General features: G+C 42.4%; 1 protein-coding gene across 1 annotated transcript in view; it reads left to right on the top strand.

The window, feature by feature from the left end:
* The first annotated feature begins 10720 nt into the window (after positions 1-10720).
* Positions 10721-21349, top strand: part of FSIP1 (fibrous sheath interacting protein 1) — a 67937-nt gene continuing 57308 nt past the window's right edge. Inside the window, exons 1-6 of the mRNA XM_033144975.1 lie at positions 10721-10808; positions 13329-13460; positions 14412-14571; positions 17134-17235; positions 18902-19080; positions 20311-20404. Coding sequence (XP_033000866.1) covers positions 13335-13460; positions 14412-14571; positions 17134-17235; positions 18902-19080; positions 20311-20404 — 661 coding nt within the window. The 5' untranslated portion in view covers positions 10721-10808; positions 13329-13334. The remainder of the gene's footprint in view (positions 10809-13328; positions 13461-14411; positions 14572-17133; positions 17236-18901; positions 19081-20310; positions 20405-21349) is intronic.

Here is a 21349-nt window from a genome sequence, read left to right as displayed (position 1 = left end):
ATGAGTTGTCTGGCAAGCTGAAATGCTTATGCAGATGAAACAACTGGAGGTTGTTTCACTTCCACGCTGTGTTCCATTGTTTACTTTGCAAATAGACTCTTTCTTTTCCATAAACGTGGCCACCGTGGTTCTGAAAAAAGCACAACACTGATACTGTTTTTCAAGCCCTTGCATTCTGCTCTAGAGTATTTTGTGCATGCTGAGCCACCGGGCGAGATTCTGCTTGTTTTCCTTGAACGGTGGGTTTGTCACAAGAACAAACATCTTTGCCACGTTTGAAAAAACAACCATATCTGAGCGGCACAATCTTAAAGCAAGAGCAGGGGGGATATTACATAAGCATTACTTATGGCACACAGATATTCTTTCTCAAGTTTCAAATGGATCTACAGATTCTAAGGGATCTTAAGAATTTTTTTCTATATGTCACTGATAACGAACTTGCAATAAAATGTGTAAATGCTTTATTAATACAGTGTTCTTTCCCTCTTTGTTTTGTCCCAGGCAGTTTTCTATCTAGAAAATGCATACAACTTCAGAATATGACCACTGATTTCACCATTGCCTCCCTTATCTTAATTTTTTAAGGAGGTTTAATAGATTTGCCCTGACTGAATAAAGTGTAAGAACTCAATCCTGTAAATGCTTTCCTTTCATCATGTAGATTATGTGACGCTACAAACTACCTGGACTGCTTCATTCAGTTGTGATTGAACTATCTGTAGTCTCAGTGTTTGAGAATCCAACCTGCTTTATGGTTTTGCTAAGTGAAGACAACATTCTAGAGAAAACTTACTTCTGAATTCATATCCTTCACTAGAGATAGTTTCTAGACTTGGTGGAGTAATCTCTTTCTACCTCCAGGTAAAGGGTAAAACCCCTGGACAGTTAAGTCCAGTCAAAGGCGACTATGGGGTTCCGGCGCTCATCTCACTTTCAGGCCGAGAGAGCCGGTGTTTGTCCACAGAGCTTTCTGGGTCATGTGGCCAGCATGACTAAACCGCTTCTGGTGCAATGGAACACCATGACGGAAGCCAGAGCACGCGGCAATGCCGTTTACCTTCCCGCCGGAGTGGTACTTATTTATCTAGTTGCACTTTGACGTGCTTTTGAACTGCTAGCTTGGCAGGAGCAACAGAAGCTCACCCTGTTGCGGGGATTCGAACTGCTGACCTTCCGATCGGCAAGCCCAAGAGGCTCGGTAGTTTAGACCACAGCGCCACCCGCATCCTAATAATATTGCATACTTAGCACAGTCAAATGAAAATAATTGCCAGTATTTGGTCCCTAGTTGACCAGATTGCCATGTTCACAGCCCCAAAGCTGCAAGCATCACCTCACTGATACTGAACTCCCTTTATCCTCTTCTTAGAATTGAGTTGACTTATTTGTCAAAACCAATGCCAATTCTTGAGCTGCTCAGAATCACAGCAAGTCTAGGCATCTGAAGATGTCACGCTGACTGCAATTAGCTTACTGGTTCTGTCTTGAGGAGTTATATGGCTTCAAAGCTAGGCAGCTGGGTGGAAAGGGGGCCTGCAGAAATCTTATTACAGGGGTTGGGGAACTTTTCTTACCTCCCTACCTCTGGCATGCCAAATTTGACAGGTGGGCAGGACTGACATATTGTCAGCAACCTTTGCAGGTGAGGTGACTGCTCTACTTGTGGAGACTTTCTGTGCAATAGGAAACAGACCATGCATGGGAAGCCTCCATTGCGTACAGCAGCGGTGGCGAACCTATGGCATGCGTGCCACACTTGGCACGCAGAGCCCTCACTGCTGGCACGCACGCCATCAACCCATCCCAGGGCCGTCTTAAAGGGATCGGCCGCCCTGGTGCGACGATCCCTTGGCGCCCGTGGTGGGCTGCCTCTCCGCCCACCTCCCTCCCGCGCTGCCCGCCCCTCGGGAGGGGGGGTGGGCGAGCGGGGGGTGAGGGGCGTGGTGCTGCAAGCTGGCCGCCCTCCCGAGGGGTGGCCAGCGCGGGAGGGAGGTGGGCGAGCGGGGGATGAGGAGCGTGGCGCTGGAGCAGCGCGGGGCTTTGCACACCCTTCCCAGCGCTCCAGCTGGGGCTCCGGAGGGCAGCCGGCATGCAGCTTGCGCGCGGGCAGGCGCGGGTTGGGGAGGGGGCGCCCGGTATGCCGGCGGGCTCACGGGGGCACCCCTGGGGGGCCTGGCGCCCTGGTGCACTGCACCACCCAGCCCCTATGACGAGACGGCAATCTTAGCCACTAATATTTATGAGATGCCTTTGTGTATCTATTTATATTTCCTGCAGCTCCTGTTGGGGAGCCCCCCCCCCCAAAAAAACCCTCAACGAAAAGCTCAACAACTCTGGGCACTTTGCGATAAATAAGTGGGTTTTGGTTTGCAGTTTGGGCACTCGGTCTCTAAAAGGTTCCCCACCACTGGCGTACAGTAAGCTTGCCCTGCATAAATTAACTCTCCACTAGGTGGTGAGTGGTAGGACACAAGTGATGGGAACACATTTAGTTCACATTTAAAGGTGAACCTACCTAATCAGCACTTTCCAGAACAATGGAAGAACCGAAACACAGCCATTGTTTGAATTTTGCAATGCCATTCTCTAGCTAAATCATGTGTTCCAAAATGCACAGACTGGGGTAAAGTGTCCATTAAAATGCTCATATTTGTGAAAATAGTCTACAGAATCACATTATTTTAGATAAATTTGCTGTGCCAAAGTGTGTATATTACGTATCTCGCAAACGGATGTGGAAATGTGGAGAACTGAATTGAAGGTTAGAAAAATTAGAAGCAGAGGAAACCAAAATGGACAGCTTCATTTATTCCTAGCAGAAACACAATGGAAGGTGTATGTCTGCTCTCTCCCTCATACAATACTAATCTGGGAGGAGAACTCCTGCCTAGGGCTACAGTCTGCCAGACATCTGCCCATCTGATCTTTTTTTGGGGGGGGGACAAAACTCTTACTTTCCACAGGTAACAAGTCATGACTATTTACATGCCCTCTTGAATTCACTTCCAATATATACTTTTTCTGTTCTCTTTGTTTTTCCTTCCATTAGGGTTCCTGCCCACCCCCACCCCCCGCCTCCAACTATTCCATTAAGGGCTTGTACTCATTCCACTATAAATTCTTCAGCAATGTTTTCCCCCCTGTTCTCTATTTAATATTCTTATCCAGGGCCTCTAGATAACAATATTCTTAATGCAGTCATTAGTTTTATACTGAGCATCTCGATGTGGGCCAAAAGATGAGGCTTCCAGCCTATTATACTGTTTGCCACTGCAATACAGAGAGGCAAAAATGAAGAAGAAAATTAATATTCCCAAGATATCAAAGCAATGACGTACACACCACATTAATATTGAAACGCTGTTCTTGTGTTAGTTAAAATTGTGTTCAGCGGAAGAACCTACACAGTATTAACAGGAGCAAGACTTTCAGAGGCAAGACTTTACTCCCCCATTGTCTGTCAGGGTGAGCTTAAAATAAAGTCTTTAAAAATTTATTATTTTAAAATTGAAAATGCCAGGTAATCTCGTTGCTTGTTTAGAACATTTCTATGCCTCCCTTCAACAAAGCCTCTCAGGGTGAAATACTGGAAGATAATAGAAGCCAGTAAATAGATAAAACACTACAGAAAGCAATGAAAACAAACCTATACAATTCAGCAAAGCAGAATATTAACATAAAGCTAATTTCTATTCCCTGCTGAAATGTCTGGGCAAATAAATAATATATTTGCCTGGCACTGAAACGACATCAAGGTTGGTGCAAGGTGAGCATCTCTAGGGAGGGCATTCCATAAGCTGGGTGGTAGGATGGAAAAGGCTCTCTCCCTCCTGTGTCAGGGATAGTCAGGAAACAGAGGAGAGCTTTCAGTGATAATAGTAGAGTGTGGGCAGCCCACTGACAAAATACAGAAAAATAAAAGATAAGAGCAAGCAGGCAACTAAACAAATCCCAAGTATATAATACATATTAATAAAGCAATCTGTTGATAAATAGAACTAACATATTAATCATAGCAGACAAAATGAAAAGCTAAATACCCGTGGAAGGTAAGAATAAAGAGAACTATGTTGGCGCTGTGGGTTAAACCACAGATCCTAGGGCTTGCAGATCAAAAGGTTGGCAGTTTGAATCTCCGCAACGGGGTGCGCTCCCGTTGCTCGGTCCCTGCTCCTGCCAACCTAGCAGTTTGAAAGCACGTCAAAGTGCAAGTAGATAAATAGGTACCACTCTGGTGGGAAGGTAAACGGTGTTTCCATGTGCTGCTCTGGTTTGCCAGAAGTGGCTTAGTCATGCTGGCCACATGACCCAGAAGCTGTACGTCAGCTCCCTTGGCCAGTAAAGCGAGATGAATGCTGCAACCCTAGAGTCGTTTGCAACTAGAGCTGATGGTCAGGGGACCCTCCCTTTACCTTTATGTTGAGATTTAGCAGGAGTGAATACATTAGCATTCACCGCTGGCAAACGTGAAAAACCCAAGTAACAGGAAATGAATTAAGAATTGTTTTGGGCTTTGGTGGCTTGTGCATGACAACTAGCTTCTTACATAATCGTAATATCCCCCCATTTCTCCATCCACTGCTTCAAGGAAGAGGCAATTTCCAGTTACTTAAAAAAGAAATGTTTACTACCAACTGTAAATTAACCAAGAGCTGTTTATAAGAGGATAAGGGGGACTCTGAATAAAGTAAATTTACCACTGCCCTTATTGGATCTTTCTCAAACTTGGCAGCAGAGTCCACAATGACGTTAAATTTCTAGACATTTGGGGAGATTAGTGGGGCACACCACACTAGGCATTAAAGCAATTCCAACATATCACAACCTTTCCAACATAGCGTGCTATGCTATTTGTGTAATATCCAATGTCACTTGAGTGGGGTTCCATCAAGTGACAGGACTTCCTCTTCCTTTCTCATGTGGCCCCCATGTGTCTTCCAAATCTGCTTCACAGCGTCCTTCCAATCCTCAAGAGCAGATTTGGGGGCATGGGGGGGCTGTGAGGTGGAGGACATATCCCATTCACAAATGGTGTCCATCTTTCTGGTGGGTGGACATAGCTGAATTCCACCCTTTGTTTATTGGGTACAAGAATACATGCACCATATAACAGTGAGTGAATACTTTAAACTAAGTTGCACAAATGGAGACTCTGGAGGCAGTTTACCAATATATATATATAATACCAATAATAAAACATTTTCCACTTTACATTTGGTATTTTACTTCTTCCCACCTATCCATGGTTTCCTCATATTTTCTATTGCTGCTGCTTATTATAGTTATTCCATACATTCTTTCTACCACATTATTCTCAGTATACCTTTTACTGCTATACTTCAAAGCTGATTGCATTTTAACATATTTACAATTTTTTAAAAATAATCTACTGTACAAGCATTTTCCAATCCTCCTTGAAAGCTGTCTCATTTTGCTCTCTAATTTTACTAGTTAATCTTGCCAATTCAGCATATCCCATCAACTTCATCTGCCATTCCTCTTTCATAGGTACTGCGTCAGTTTACCATATCTTCTGGCTAATTAACGATTTGCTTAACTCAATCAACCAGCAACCCAAAAAAGAGGGAAGTGCCTCTGGAAGTCTTGCTCCCATTAACCCCACTTTGCTTCTTCCACTGAACTCCAAATTCAGCTAATGGAAAGGAATTATAGCTAGTACTAATGCAATGTGAACAGCATCTGCCTTACAGCAGACTTTGTGGCAAAATGTCAAGAACATTAATTTCATTCTGCTTCATATTAATCTACTTTCCAGTCATGTTTATCAAACACTTCTCCTAGGTCCATTTTCGAAGCCCAGGATTACAGTATGAGGGAAATATCCTCCCTCAAATAGCAACTGAAAGCTTCAAGAGCTGGATTCAGTGTAGTATTTTACATTACAAAGAGCAGCATATAAGCTAAGGGTTCATGGAAGAGCGCAATCGGATACAACCCAAAACATGCTTAAAATTAAGGACAGAAAAACTGGTCTTAACAGGTTGTTCCTTTTAAAGCTGATGGAATCCTAAATGTTGATAAGGCTAAACCAGGTGAATTAACTTGGAATAAACTACTGAATTGGCCCGAATATAAGCCACACTCGAATATAAGCTGCACCTTTAAAATTGGAGGGGGAAGAAAAAAGAAAAAATACCCAAATATAAGCCACTCACTTTCCTTGCTGCTCTTGGCTGCATATAATCTGCACTTATATGTAGTGGAGCTGGAAACAACAATATAAGTCATGCCAAGATATTAATAGGAATAAAAGCAATATGAGCAGATGAAGGGACACTTTCCTGAAGTGAGAATTGAATGCCCCTCACAACTATATAGAACAGAGGTGAATAACCGATGCCTAATTGTTTCCAAGGAAAGAACACAAGAACAGCAGAGTGGATTGCAACTGGTTTTTAATATCAGCGGAAGATTAGCATTAATTATTTCCAATTTACTCTAATTGGCCTCATATTTCAAAATGGCTTCAAAGTGTTCTAGCTCAAAAATGTCTTCAGTTAAAGCAGAAACAGGCTTGATTTTGTATAAAAACAGTATTGCCAGCCAACATCAAAAGTTCATGCTCTGTGACGCCAGCAGGGCTCTTTAATTTAGCTTGCTTTACCAGAACAGAATACAGACCCAGCAGGAGAGAGATAAGCTGCAAAAAGTTCAGAAAGTTTACATCATAATTTGGTTCGCATCACTATCTAGCTTTATAGGATTCTGCATGTGTACTGGCAGATACGCAAGATCATCTTTGCTTCTAGGTTGCAAGATTGCAGACAGACACTTGCTCCTTGTTGAGAATCCCCAGAGACTGATGAGCCCAGCAGGTCTGTTCTGATTTAAGAGAGCCTTATTAAACCCATTTCATCAACTATTAGAACGGCACTCTGGCTGGTGGCAATTCTTGCCTGTCTCTGTGTGGAACAAGCAGCAATAAAAAATAATAAATGTGCTCATGAGTGCCAGAGAGCTCTCAGAGGTTTTCATGTCAGCTTGTTAGGAAACTACTTTACAAGCAGCTCCACTTACACAGATTGCAGTATGGTGATCCCAAACAGTGTGTGGGAGCCAAGTAATAGGAGCCTGCATGGTGTGCCTATAGGAACTGATGTTCTCAAATTCAATAAAACTGACTAGGAACAAAAATGCATGTAAGTGTAAAGTTGCCCTGAAAGTCCAGCATGGTTACATTTCATTTCAAAAGAGAAAACTTATAAAAATGGGGGCAAACTTATAAAACGGGGGGTGGGGAACCTCTAGCCCATGGGTGAGTCTTGGTCTGTCTTGAGGTCCAATTGTCCTGGCAAAGCCACTTCTCCCAAACCATGCCCACCCATCAATTAGCTAAAATCACTTGGGGGGGGGGGAATGTGCTGGCAAAGCAGACCCCTTCAGAGAGCAGAACTGGACCCTCCATTTATCAGCTGGTGAGCACACAGTTCAATCCTTTCAGCATGTTCTCTACAGGAAACACGGTGGCAAAAGAGCCCTCTCCCCACCCCCCTATGGGTCATTTATGAGAGCTGGATGGGACCACCCACTTATCAGTCACCTGACATCATCATGATGACAGAGGGGTGGTCTGCAGGGTGGTGGGAGCGAAAGATCAGAACCCCTCAGGGGACAAAAAGCTTCCCCATTCCTAAAGTAAAAGGAAAGGCCAGAAGCATCAAACACATTGGGGGTTACTTAAAACCACGATGATAGAAGTTCACCTAAAATTAGGAAACATACCAAGAGAATGCCAGGATGGTTAAGCAGCAGAGTCAAAGAAGCTATAAAAGACTAGAAGGCTTCCTTTAAAAAAAAGTGGAGGTCTTACCCAAATGCGGAGAGCAAAAAGGAGCAAAATGTTATGGAAAAGCAAGCTTAAGCTGCTGTGAGAAAGGAGAATTTGAAGAGCAGGACCAGATCATAAAAAATGAAGGATTGTGTTTAATACGAAACCAGATTGAAAGCATATGAACAGAAAAATATCCTGAAAATGATGGAATGGTCCATTGGCAGCCCAGAAGCCTCCTTTGGTCCCATCTGATCTAACTTTTCTGCTGCCCCCACACAAGGAGATGTCGGCCAGCTGAGAGATAAAGATGGGTAGCAGAACTGTCTTTAGCCCAGCAAGTACTGCTCTTGGGCTACCTTTCCAGCCCTGAGGCTAAACTCCTAATACTGTCTTGCAGAGCAACAGGAAGTGGTCCAGCCTCACAGCCTGCTACAGTGGAAAGAAGCTGCAGAGGTCTCTGGACCATCCTCCCATTTCATACAGGTCAGTAAGATGACCCACAAGGCATGTAACAATGCACGCCAAGACAACGTTTTTGACCTCACAAGCAGGTGGTTAGAAATGGAGCCTCACACAGCTTCTTAACCTCCAGGTTGTCCCTCCTGAAATATTTAAAGTATGCCATGTGAAGGATAGTGCTGGGAAGGAAGGCTGAGAGTGGTGCTATCTAGCCAAAATCAATGCTGCTCTTTGGGTTCTCTCCCAGCTGGCTGGTACTACTTGCAGCTCAAGTGTGACAGCTCAAGTGGCTTCAGAACAACGTGGTGTAGTGGTTAGAGTCAGATTAGGATCTGGAAGAACAGACTTCAAATTTTCACTTAACCATGAAACACACTGGGTGACCTTGGGCAAATCACCATCTCTAACCTACATGACAGGGTTGTTGTTATGATAAAATGAGGAGGAAAACCATGTACATCATCTTGAGCTGCTTGGTGGAAAGGTGTGATATAAATGTAATAACAAATCCTCTCATTTATTGTTGGAAAGGGTCTTCACCTTGGGGTTATACTTCTCTCATTTATTGTTGGGAAGGGTCTTCACCTTGAGGTTATACTTTGCTTGCCAATGCTCATGGGAGAGCAGCGATGTCAAGGGTGGGGCAGTGTTCTGTTGATAAGCAACTTGGCTGAGAATAATCAAACCTCCCCCCAGCTTCCATCCGGAGGGTGAAGACACTGGTTCATGTTTAGAGATCCCTCACCTACAGTGGCTGCACACAGCCAGACATCTCCACCCCAATAGCTGATTTTGGCTCCATGATGTAGTCAGTTTCCCTTGTCAGCAGCTCTGTCAATGAAGAGGCAGATTCAAGGGGGAATCACAATTTAAATTATTAGTAGGGGTGGGGATGCTTGCCAGAGGAATACCAGTCTAGAATTCCCAGCCTATAAACATGTTAGTACATCCTAAATAGGAAGCATGCCTGCTCAGACCCTTTTAGGTTAATGGGTAATATACTGAAAGTCAGACGACGCCATCTTCTGGATGAAAGATTATATATATTTTTTATCAAAGAGCAATTACCGTATCACTCTGATGTGCATTATAGTCATAAATGCATGTTTTAACATGGGGTTTGTTGTTTCTTCTTTAATTTCTTTATTGAACCAGATCTAGTCTCACAAATATACAGTAAGAGCAGCACGGAATGAGAGACTAGTGGATTTCCACCTCTGAATCTTTTCTCTCTCCCCACCTCAACCTCAGTGTGGTGTAGTGGTTAGAGTGTTGGACTAGGACATGGGAGACCAGGGTTCAAATGCCCACTTCAGCCATGAAGCTCCCTGGGTGGTGAACTTGGGCCAATCACTATCTCTCAGCTTAACCTACACCACAGGGTTGTTGTGGGGGTTCATTGGAGAGAGAAAAAAGGTGGGATGTAAATTCAACGCAACCAACAAACAAACAACTCCATTCCTCCCGGTCCTCAGAATTCCATCTCCACAAACACTGGGCAACACCGAGAGTCCCAGTCTCGTTCTCAGCAATAGCGGCGCGCACGTGTAAGGAAATTAAAACTGGCGGATACAATGCAGCCCTGGATCTTTCTACTCAAGAGTAACCCTCACTGAGCTCAATTACTGCCAAATAAGTGCGGACAGGACTGCAGCATTTCAAGCATACATCACACGAACTACCTATTGCACCTGCAGGAATAAAGTAAATAAAATAAACTGCTTGGTGTGCATTGGATAAGGATTGCAGTCTTAAAAGGAAGCAGCAGTTTTCGGCAAGATAGCTAGGTACCCTGATCCTGGCTGAGGATTATCCTCAAACTTAAAGCTGTTGTTGTTGTTGTTCAGTCGTTCAGTCGTGTCCGACTCTTCGTGACCCCATGGACCAGAGCACGCCAGGCACGCCTATCATTCACTGCCTCCCGCAGTTTGGCCAAACTCATGTTAATAGCTTCGAGAATACTGTCCAACCATCTCATCCTTTGTTGTCCCCTTCTCCTTGTGCCCTCCATCTTTCCCAACATCAGGGTCTTTTCCAGGGAGTCTTCTCTTCTCATGAGGTGGCCAAAGTACTGGAGCCTCAACTTCAGGATCTGTCCTTCTAGTGAGCACTCAGGGCCGATTTCCTTGAGAATGGATAGGTTTGATCTTCTTGCAGTCCATGGGACTCTCAAGAGTCTCCTCCAGCACTTCGACAGCACGTGGGCTAAACGGACGCGCCTGAGTGCAGGAGCCAGAATCGAAGAGATCCAGGTTAGTTCATAATAATGTAAGATCAGGCCCTCTCTCCAGGCTCCGCAGCCACGCGTTCATTTAACTGTTTTAGAACGTCGCTAAAGGGCTTCAACGGGCATTTCCCAGGTACGCATGCTCAGCAGCACTCCGAGAAGGCACAAGGCTCACTTCCGCCCTTAGTGTCTCCCTTATTTCCGGGTTCTGCTCTTTGAATGGGTTGCCATAGCAACTGAGAAGCGTATCGCCTTCATGGCCGTCTGTTTACAGAGGCGTTTTGCTCGCTCCGTCTGCCGGTGTGCTCTGCAGAGAACCTGCGCGGGGTGAGTTAATGCAGGGCGAAGTTTGCAAATCATGGCCATTTTAAAAATTATTATTATTATTATTACTTTGCGGGGGCAAGTTAACATTTCCCTACCAACTTGAAACAAGGCACCTGGGGCTGGTCGAGGGCAGACCGAAGTTGGTGGGGCAGTGCCCCATGGTCCCCATCGGATCAGTCTCCTCGGGTTATATAGCCATATTTCCCAATGTTAAATGCATGTTTACTTGGGGGTCGCTCCCTGACCTCAGTCTTACCATCTAGAAGTCACAACACAAGAGGGGAAAGAGATGGGGGTTCTTCAAAGTATGCCCTGAAGTTTCTGTTTTATATGAGTTCTGTTTGGTTTCTTCCTGAAGCTTAAAAGTTCTACCCTTATCTTATGTGATCATTTTAACAGCAGGTGAGAGAAGCATGGCCTTAAAAACAAGATGCCATAAATTTTGAATTTGGCCTTCCTTATATACTGTATACTGTATATTTTATATACTGTGTAGAGAGAGAACACATCCCTACAAATGCAGTATCCCACCCCCACCCCACCCCACATTATTGATAAAATACAGGGAATTTTCAATTCAACTTTTAAAAGTTTCTAATCCTTAAAGGTTGAAGAAGGGAAATCTTTCGAAATGGTGGTCTATTTTAAAGCGTTGTGGAGATGGCTTTAGAGCAGAAGTAGATAACCCTTTTTTCAGTCTGAGGGCCACACTGACCCAAGGCCAAACTTCTGGGGGCTGCATCTCAAAGTAGTTTGGGCAAAGTATAAAAGTTGATGCGACAGAAATGTAGGTGTTGGTGTAGTGGCTTTCTCTAAGTGGATTCTAAGAAGTGATCAATGGTTTTGTTTTCTAAATTTAGGAATGGACAGATCTTGGGAGTGTTGCACATAACCTTTGAATATCATGGCATTACATCAGGGTATCCGCAGGAGTCGTAAATACATTAAAGCCTACTAACATATTTTAATTTTTCTTAAGAAATAAATGGAGGTGGGAAGGGGGTCCCGAGAGCCCCAAATAGCCTTTGTTGACTATATACAGGTATAGTCTTCAGTCCATTCTGCTCTTTGCAGGGTTCTGCTTCTCCAGCATATTTCCTCCCAGTGATATCAGCCTTCAGCCCAACCTGTCTTTAAAGGTAAAGGTACCCCTGACCATCAGGTCCAGTCGTGTCCGACTCGGGTTGCGGCGCTCATCTCGCTCTATAGGCCGAGGGAGCCAGTGTTTGTCTGCAGACAGCTTCTGGGTCATGTGGCCAGCATGACTAAGCTGCTTCTGGCGAACCAGAGCAGCGCACAGAAACGCCGTTTACCTTCCCGCCGGAGCGGTCCCTATTTATCTGCTTGCACTTTGACATGCTTTCGAACTGCTAGGTGGGCAGGAGCTGGGACCAAGCAACGGGAGCTCACCCCATGGCAGGGATTCGAACCTCCGACCTTCTGATCAGCAAGCCCCAGACTCTGTGGTTTAACCCACAGCGCCACCTCCCACAAATCTCTTCCCAGTTTCAGCAGTAAAATGTAAATGTGGGTGGAGAGTTTCAACCTTTGTAAGGCAAGCTTAGCTTGGTCTCAGATTTGTTCAGTCTGCATTATCACTGTCATGGGTGTAGCCAGGATTTTTTGGGGGGCGGCAGGAGTTGGTTGGGGGGGCAGGACTTTTGTTGGGGGAGGGGGTAGAACTGACATGATTGGTCACTCAGTTAAGTGTTTCTATTGTTTTACTTGATCTGGGGGGACAGCTGCCCCCCTGGCTACACTCATGATCACTGTGCTAATTATTCTATGGGATCAGGCTGTTAGCTAACATCCCACTGTTTCCATATGGTCATGTAAACTGTAGTGCTCTTTGGGTTCTCTTAATGTGGCCCATGTTTTGTTAGCCCCAAAATGGAAAATGAGTGGCAATTTAAGTTGACAGAATATGCACAGCTTGCAGATTTAACATATAGAATAAGAGAACAAGAAGAACATACGTTTAGAGAAGATTGGAAAACGTTTATTGAATATATGGGAAATAACTGTGTACAGCTGAAAACGCTGGCAGCATTAGGATAAATTCAGCAATGTAAATAAGTTATGATGGATGTAATAACGGAATACTGAATAGTATAGTTTCTGTAAAATATGCAGGGATTTATGATTTGTAAAATGAACCATGGAATGAGAAGAAGGAAAGTCATTGATATCTTAAGGATGTAAAAATGAGTACTTTAAATTGTAAAACAGAAAACTTAATAAAAATTATATAAAAACAAAACAAAAGGCTTCCCACTTCACAAGTTTGCCCTCCTGCTCATGAAGGATGGCAAGAACAGTGACAGGAGGCAGAACTAGCTTGTGTATCCTTGCTGGCCTTCCTCACGTCTTTACCTAAGTCATATCAAGAACATCCAAAGAGGGGTGCTGTTTCCTTCAAATATACACTGTGGAAAATGTGGAAGAGAACGGCAGGTTGATGAACATCAAATTAATTGAATACATGCCATATAATGTGCTCCCTTTATCTGCTTATTTAAGTTTTTAATGGATATTACAAGAGGAAGCCTGGATGACATTTCAAGGCCAGCATCTAGCTCAAGAATTAATCATGGGAGCAAAGTTTTAAGCACATCCTTAGAGATTTTAACACCAGCGCCAAGCCTGCCTAAGGTAACGATTATGTCCACTGTTTTTCTTACTCTTTCTTCTACAGTGTTTTCAAGTTTTTATGAGAGATGTTGTTAATATTTATAATTATAGTGACATTAGTGAGGTACAGTCCTTGAAAAACCCGTATTTGGTAGTTATATTTTATGTTTTCATAATACAGTAAAGTGTATTTCAGGTTGGATCCATCCCTCAAATCCACTTTCATGGTAGAGACTCTGATCCATCGGAGGATCCTGTTGGAGGAATGGGAGAGGTGATTTTTGCCAATTCCTGTCCCCACCCTAGTCCCCAGTGCCACACCCCACACTGTTCTGGAGGGCCCCCCAACCACCTGGAGTAACTATTCAGGGGGAAGAAGGAATTGACAGAAGTCACCTCCTTCTCCGCCTGTGGGAGTATCCCATAGTTGTTTCAAAATAGACATCTGCACAAATGATTAGGTTCCACCCATGTTTTGAAACAATTTATTTATTAAATGAATTGTGCGTTTGTGTGTGTCTATGTGTGTTTGTATGTATAAATCATACTTTGAAGGAGGGACATGTGTCTTGCTCTCATTCACTACCTGTCCTCCCCTCTCCTTTCTCTCTCTTTATTTTTGCTTTGTTTAAAACAACCTAGGAAATAAGGCCATGAACATTTTGCTAGACTGCCTGTGCACTGATAAATACTGTGATATGTGGCATAAAATAAAGAGAGAGCCAGCTGCTGTAAAGCATATTTGTTTGGTCACTTGGAGGTGATTCTTTTCACAGGCAACTAAATAAGTGACTATTCCCAAGACTTTTTTTAATACAGTAGTTTATAAATATTTGCAGTGTATTATCAGATCTTTAGATTTCATCTGAAATTACATTAAAAAGGAAATTTTATCTATGCTTCCAAATGATAATAAGGAGAAATTGTGACCAATGTGCTTGTAGCCAATTTCTATTCTGCAATCATTTCTAGGTTGCTTTTTATAATGATCACAAAGAACATGAGTCAAAAGAAAATTATGATGAAAATAGAGAGGAATATGGAACCAAAAAAATGAGAACGGAAGTAATATCTGAAGAAAAAATGAATAGTAGTTTCCAGCTGGTAATACAGAGTACAAATCAGGTAAAAGGTATGAAATTTAGTATGTGTACAGTGCTTGTTTACACACAAGTAAGTTGAACGGCAATTGTTCTTTTATTTATTTCATAAAATTTATACACTGCATGATTGTAAAAAAAAGCCACCCTCAGAACAGTTTACAAAAAGGTGTTCTGTGGGACCTATTCCTTAGAGTGTGTGTTAGGGTTGCCACTTTGGTTTTCTGGGGAAAACTCAATATTAAAGTTATTACAGAACTATGCAAATATTTTTCTCTTAGCTTTTTAGAACCTCAGTTGAGAAATGCTCTGAATGTCGATAAAGAAGAAGGGTTCAATATATCTGAGAGCAGAATTTTACACTTTAACCTGCTTCTGCTGCTACAAGTATGACTCAAGTAGTGTACAAATTAATCAAATCACAAGAGGAAGACATATTATTTACACAATGAAGAGACACCCAGAGTAATCTCCCCTTTTCTTGCTCTTCTATTTCAAACCCTTGAAATTCACTTGGAGCCAATTCACACAATTGGATAAACTGTTATTAATTAAGTGATAAGTCCTGTCCTTGAAAAGTCATTTGAGCTTAATGGATACTGCACATGATAAAAGATTTTCACAGAAGTTTATCCAAGTTAATGTAATAGTTGGTCCCCTGGGGTGGGGGAAACAGGAGGTTTTGCTGAGAATGTGCTCAGCTATTAAATGAGTCTATGAAACCTAGATCCAATCAGAACTAGAGCAGTACATAAGGGAGGATGTGTGATGAAATCATGCAGCTTCAAATATAATAGAAAGGGGGATGATATCAAAAGGAAGGTGAACAGCAAGGAAGAAATAGCTGGCTGGGTGAACAATGACTGCTGGATGACCCCCACCTCCCAAAAATTATTTCATAGAATCATAGAGTTGGAAGGGATACCCAAGAGTCATCTAGTCCAACCCCCTGCCTGCAATGCAGGAATATCAACTAAAGCATCCATGCCAGATGGCCATCCAACCTCTGCTTGAAAACCTCCAAGGAAGGAGAGTCCACAACCTACCGAGAAAATCCATTCCACTGTTGAACAGCTCTTACTGTCAGAAAATTCTTCCGGATGTTTAGTTGGAATCTCTTTTCCTGTAAAATATTTGTCTTACAGCATGAGCCCCTGGGATTAGAGCCCTATTTTATATTGAATTTTGTCACAGACATCAGTGAAATGCAAAATACTGGGCAAAAGCGCAGTGAATGTTGGAACTGATTGAGACATACAGTCATTGGTTTTGTGCACACTCCCCCCAGATTGCACCCTCTGCTCAAAAGTTGTTGAGCAGAGGGGGTGATCCTACAGGGCAGAGGGTGTAGAGAGTTTTCCTGTCCCGCCTAGCAATCCTTTCTGCCTGATGCACAGCCCCCTAACAGCCATAGATCACTCTGGGCCAGCCAACCTGACCTGTAACTATCTGTGGCTGTCTGAACGTGACTCATCCAATACCTGAGTCCCTCCATATGGGTCCAGTTTGGCTTGGGACTTACTTTGAAGTCAACAGGGGGGATCTGGGGAAGTCTGTTTAAAAGATGAATTTGTTGGATGTATGAATACCTGGCCCAGGAAAGGGGCTGGGCTTGAGCAATGATTTTAGTATAATATGAGGTTAAATGTGGAATGATTTGGTGTACTCCTGTGAAAGGGGGGTTTGGATATTTCGCTCCCCTTGGTGGGAGAGGGGGGAGTATGAAAAGTTTAATCATGTAATGATTTGTGCTTGTAATTGGAAAAGCTTATGAATTTTTAATTAAAAAACAACAACAGTTTGGCTTGGGACTACGCCAGATCTGGTACACAGCCCTAGCTTGGATAGTTTCTGTAATGGAATATTTTAAAAATAATTTGTGCACCAAGCTCCAGAGGGTTTGGTGGTCAAGCTAATGCCTCTTCTTCATTGGAGATGGAGATGTATTGCTTGTTTCCTAACATGATTGTGTAGGCCTTCAATTGCTGCATTACAGACAGAAATGAAGTAGATGATTACCGTATGTTTTATCACCATAGTATATTCATGCCGGAGAAGCTTTGCCTGTTAAATTTCTGCCTGTCTAGCACCCATTTAGATAACATGTTGTTCCAGAAAAGGGTGGCAACACCACTCTCCTGTGAGCTACAAAATATATTAATTTAATATGGTGAGGTAGTTAACAATCAGTATGTAAGTAGTACAGTGGTGCCCCGCTAGACGAAAATAATTCGTTCTGCGAAAATTTTCGTCTAGCGGGTTTTTCGTCTAGCGAAGCGGCAATGACAGCCGCGCTTTCGCTAGACGAAAAAAAAAGACGGAAAATTTTCGTCTTGTGAGGCAGCCCCATAGACTTTTTCGTCTAGCAGGGCAGCCTCCCGCTAGACGAATGCCTTCGTCTAGCGAGTTTTTCGTCTAGCGGGGCACCACTGTACTGTTAAAAGTTGTTTAAAGCTACACAGATATTTGACAGAAGTTTCTCCATGTACTTGTGTACTGTTCCAAGTTGTTTCTTAGTTTGTAGTAATGATGATTTCACTGTTGATTCAAATCTAAAGGTGCTGCTAATTTCATGCATGACTTCCATTTTTCAGAATATTCCTCGAGCTCAGCAGATTCTGAAGATGACTGTGCTGAAAACAGATGGTCTTGTTGCAGCAGTGCTCCTCAGAATGAACTAGCCAGATTAGCAAAAGGTATTCCCAACATTTCGCCTATAGTTGAACCTGGAGAAGACATGCTGTTGTGCATGACATTGTTTATTCAGTGTCACAAATAAGTAGTGGATAAAGAGAACTTGGGGTGACTTTATTTCCATATCAAACAAGTAGTAATTCTGGGGAATTTGTGGTTGGAACACAACTCCCATCACCCCTGTCCATTGGCCACATTGGCCAGGGTTGATGGGAGTTGGGAGTCCAACAAGACCCCCTATTGTAATGATTTATTTTTGTAGAACAACATCTAATGTTGCCAACTTTGTCAGCCTCTGCTGCTATGCTTTCAGAAACCGGATGCACAGGAATTTAGAAAGGGAATGGAGATACAATGGTGGGGAGAAAGTATAAAATTTCTTCTTGTCAAACTGCTGTGAGAGGCAGAGGATCAAGGCTAGCAAAAGTGTTAGCAACCCTACTAGAGACTAAAGTCTAGATTTTAGTTCTGTTCCGGCATTTGTTATCATAGTTCATGGGTAGGCAAACTAAGGCCCAGGAGCCGGATCCAGTCCAATCGCCTTCTAAATGCGGCCCATGGACGGCCTGGGAATCAGTGTGTTTTTACATGAGTAGAATGTGCCCTTTTATTTAAAATGCATCTCTGGGTTGTTTGTGGGGCCCGCCTGGTGTTTTTACATGAGTAGAATGTGTGCTTTTATTAAAAATGCATCTCTGGGTTATTTGTGGGGCATAGGAATTGGTTCATTATTAAGGGTGGCTCTATGGCAAAATCTGTATTCCCAGAGGCTTCTGCACAAAATTTATATATAAATTAACTGTAAAGACCTTAAAGCTGTTTACATCAAGCATATATTGAAAACTCTGTTGCTGTGTTTTCACTGTTCTAAATAAGGATAGGGAGGATTTTCGATTGCTCCCCAATTTGTAGCAACAGACTATGCCTGAATCAGAATGTATACATACAGATTAGATCGATCTCAGGTTTTCAAACGTTTCTGAGTGTGATTTGCTAGTCCTCCTTTTTTAAACATGAGATGGTCTAATGGTTCTTTTTTCTTTAAAAACAAAACAAAAGTTTTGCAGCAGCTAGAAAATGTGGTACTTAATGAAGAAATAGAAGGAAAATTAATATCTCACACAGGAAACGTATTGGATACAAACTCCTTTTGCAGAAACAAAAGCTAATAGATTTGTAACTACGATTGAAAGCCAAGAAACCAGTAGCTGCTAAACAAAGGATTAACATCTGAACTGTTGCAAAAAAGCAAGAAGAAATAAGAACTTTGTATCCTTATACCCAGTGCATGGGAAGTCACCTTAAATTGTTTAATTCGGTTTATGAATGATTGGCTCTCTGTGTTTTTTAAATTGGGTTGTAATTTGGTTTGTGATAATGTAGCTATTATTGGATTTCTATTAAAATTAATAAAAATTATTGTGAAAAAAGAAAACGTGGTACAGTACTTAAAGCATTTGTTCAAAACTTTTGAATTAATAGCCCCTAGAAGTGGCAATACATTACAGGTGAATTGTATGGAGAAAAAGATAGCACCCTCTATCTAACTATGAGGCAGATATCTTTTTTCTGTCCTGTTACCAGAGATCTCTGCTTTTAATATGCAGTTTGAAATGCTACTTGAAATGCAGTTTATAAGAACTATTGTTAATATGTTTAATTTTTAAGTGACAGTCAGTTCTGCATGCCTGCAAGACTCCAAGGAGAAAGATGTAGATCCTCGCATCCTGAAAGCTATAAAGAAGATGGAAAGGTTGGACCAGATATTGGCCAACAAACAATCTCAAGAAAGGGCAATTAAAAAACAAGGCAGGGAAATGAGAACTAAACTGTGGGAAGATTTTCAGGTTAGAAATAATTGTAATAATTTTGATATATGCACTTTGAAATAACTTTGTTAATATATTCAGAAGTGTTTATCTGAGTGTTCATAGTTTCATTTTTAATTTAATTTAATGTAATTGTTGCACGTTATATGCTCTAATCATGTAAACAAATATCTATCGCAAAGCAACCATGTTAAACAGTTTAAAGATGAAAATGAATAAAAACTATGTTACAAAAAATATTTCTGGTTAGAAACATACAATTTAAGTTCAAAATACTGTGAGCAAACATTTACGTAAACTAGCATTATTTAAAACTATGCATTTCACTCAAATTTAAATTACTCATTGTCTTAAGAAAATCAGATGCTGACCTTATATGTGTGGGAAAACTGTTCAAGTCTTTCTTGCTCTTATGAAAAGTGCTACCCTAATGTAGTATTCACAAAAGCATGTGCTACTCGGTACTTAAAGGTAAAGATAAAGGTACCCCTGACCGTAAGGTCCAGTCACGGACGACTCTGGGATTGCAGCGCTCATCTTACTCTATAGGCTGAGGGAGCCGGCGTTCGTCTGCAGACAGCTTCCGGGTCATGTGGCCAGCATGACTAAGTCACTTCTAGTGAACCAGAGCAGCGCACGGAAATGCCATTTACCTTCCCGCTGGAGTGGTGCCTATTTATCTACTTGCACTTTGACGTGCTTTCGAACTGCTAGGTTGGCAGGAGCTGGGACCAAACAATGGGAGCTCACCCCGTTGCGGGAATTCAAACCGCCGACCTTCTGATCGGCAAGCCCTAGGCTCAGTGGTTTAGACCATAGCGCCACCTGCGTCCCTACTCGGTACTTAGTCATACCTTTAAAACAGTGTTACTAACATGCATTTCGGAGATCCGTGGTGGCCAGGGTTACCAGGTGGAGCTGCAGAGCCGCCCTCTCAACACTCATGTCACTGCAGCTGGATGGGGCAGGTCAGGGGTGAGGTCAGGGCTGTGCGGATACACTGGCATGAGCATTCAGTTTGACTTAGCCAGTACATCTGCACAATGCCAACCTGTCCCATCCCTACTCTGCCCCAGCCCCACCAGGGTAATCTGCAGAGATGAGTGTGTTGGGAGGGTGGCTATTCCTCACTATACTATTTGTCACTGTCATGAGCAAGAAAGTTGCCACAGCTGTGGGATCTTCCGGTCTATCTTTTTTTCTGGCCTGCAGTATATAAATATTTATTTATTTATTGTCCACATACAGTCTATGACATCTCGAAGTTCTTCCGTGGTTACCGAAGAAGCAGAAAACACCAGCAGATTTTTAGCTTTGAGCACACCGTCACCGGAAATGCCTGGTAAGTATCAAATCAGAGAATGTTAACCGTGTTGTTCTCCGCTTTAACAGTGTCACTATTGTTTAGGCAATGTATGTAGATAATAATTAGACAGCCTTGCCTAGCTTAACAAATCCACAAATGACATACTTGTACGTAAACTTTTTGAATTACATTTAAGACCTCATGTGTGGTGCTTTAAATTGGTGCAAACCCACTACGTTACCATCAGATGGCAGTATTTGACAATGGAACATGCTTGCTGAAACTTTCATTATTATTACTTTTTAAAGTAAGGAGAAATGGTTTGCCCAGGTGCTAAAACCGAAGAACCCCACCCCCACTTTTTACTTTACAAAGATACCTTTCGCTGTAGAGATCATGTTTTTCATTGATATTGGCCAACAGAACTATGCATAGTTTAAATAGTTTAGGATCCTCCTTGCCCGAGGCATTTGTACTGCATATCTACAGTCAGGCCCATTCTGTCTGAATTTTGCAAAATAGCTTAATTTATTTGAAAATAAAGGTTGGAATGTAATTCACTAATTAGCTCTTGAAGAGGTTAGCATTTAATCAGTCTTGGCACTATGAAAGGTGAGCTTCTGAAATTAATTTTGCAGTTGACTGTCCACTAGGGATTATAGGGAAATGCAGAAAGTACAGAGGCAGTGATAATTTCCCAATTAACAGTGGTAATTCAAAACAGTAGTCTTTAAGGTGCCACATGACGTTGTTGTTTTTGCTGCAACAGACTAACATGGCAATTAAATATATTTCAGTCTTTCTGAAATATCCTATACATCTGCAGTCCCCGAATTAAAATAAAAGACTGTATTGTGTAGTCTACTTGACTAAAAGGCACTCTATCTACTCAAGCTGGCTTGTATTATTCATGTCATTGTCTGTCTTGTGGTTCTTGCTCTGCATGTTCTGTAGAGTTGCCAGAGGAGGGCTGTTATTTCA

Source organism: Lacerta agilis, chromosome 1 (assembly GCF_009819535.1).
Source record: "Lacerta agilis isolate rLacAgi1 chromosome 1, rLacAgi1.pri, whole genome shotgun sequence".
Lineage (NCBI taxonomy): Eukaryota > Metazoa > Chordata > Lepidosauria > Squamata > Lacertidae > Lacerta > Lacerta agilis.
Note: the sequence above shows the minus strand (reverse complement) of the source record. Positions and strands in the feature narration are given on the sequence as shown.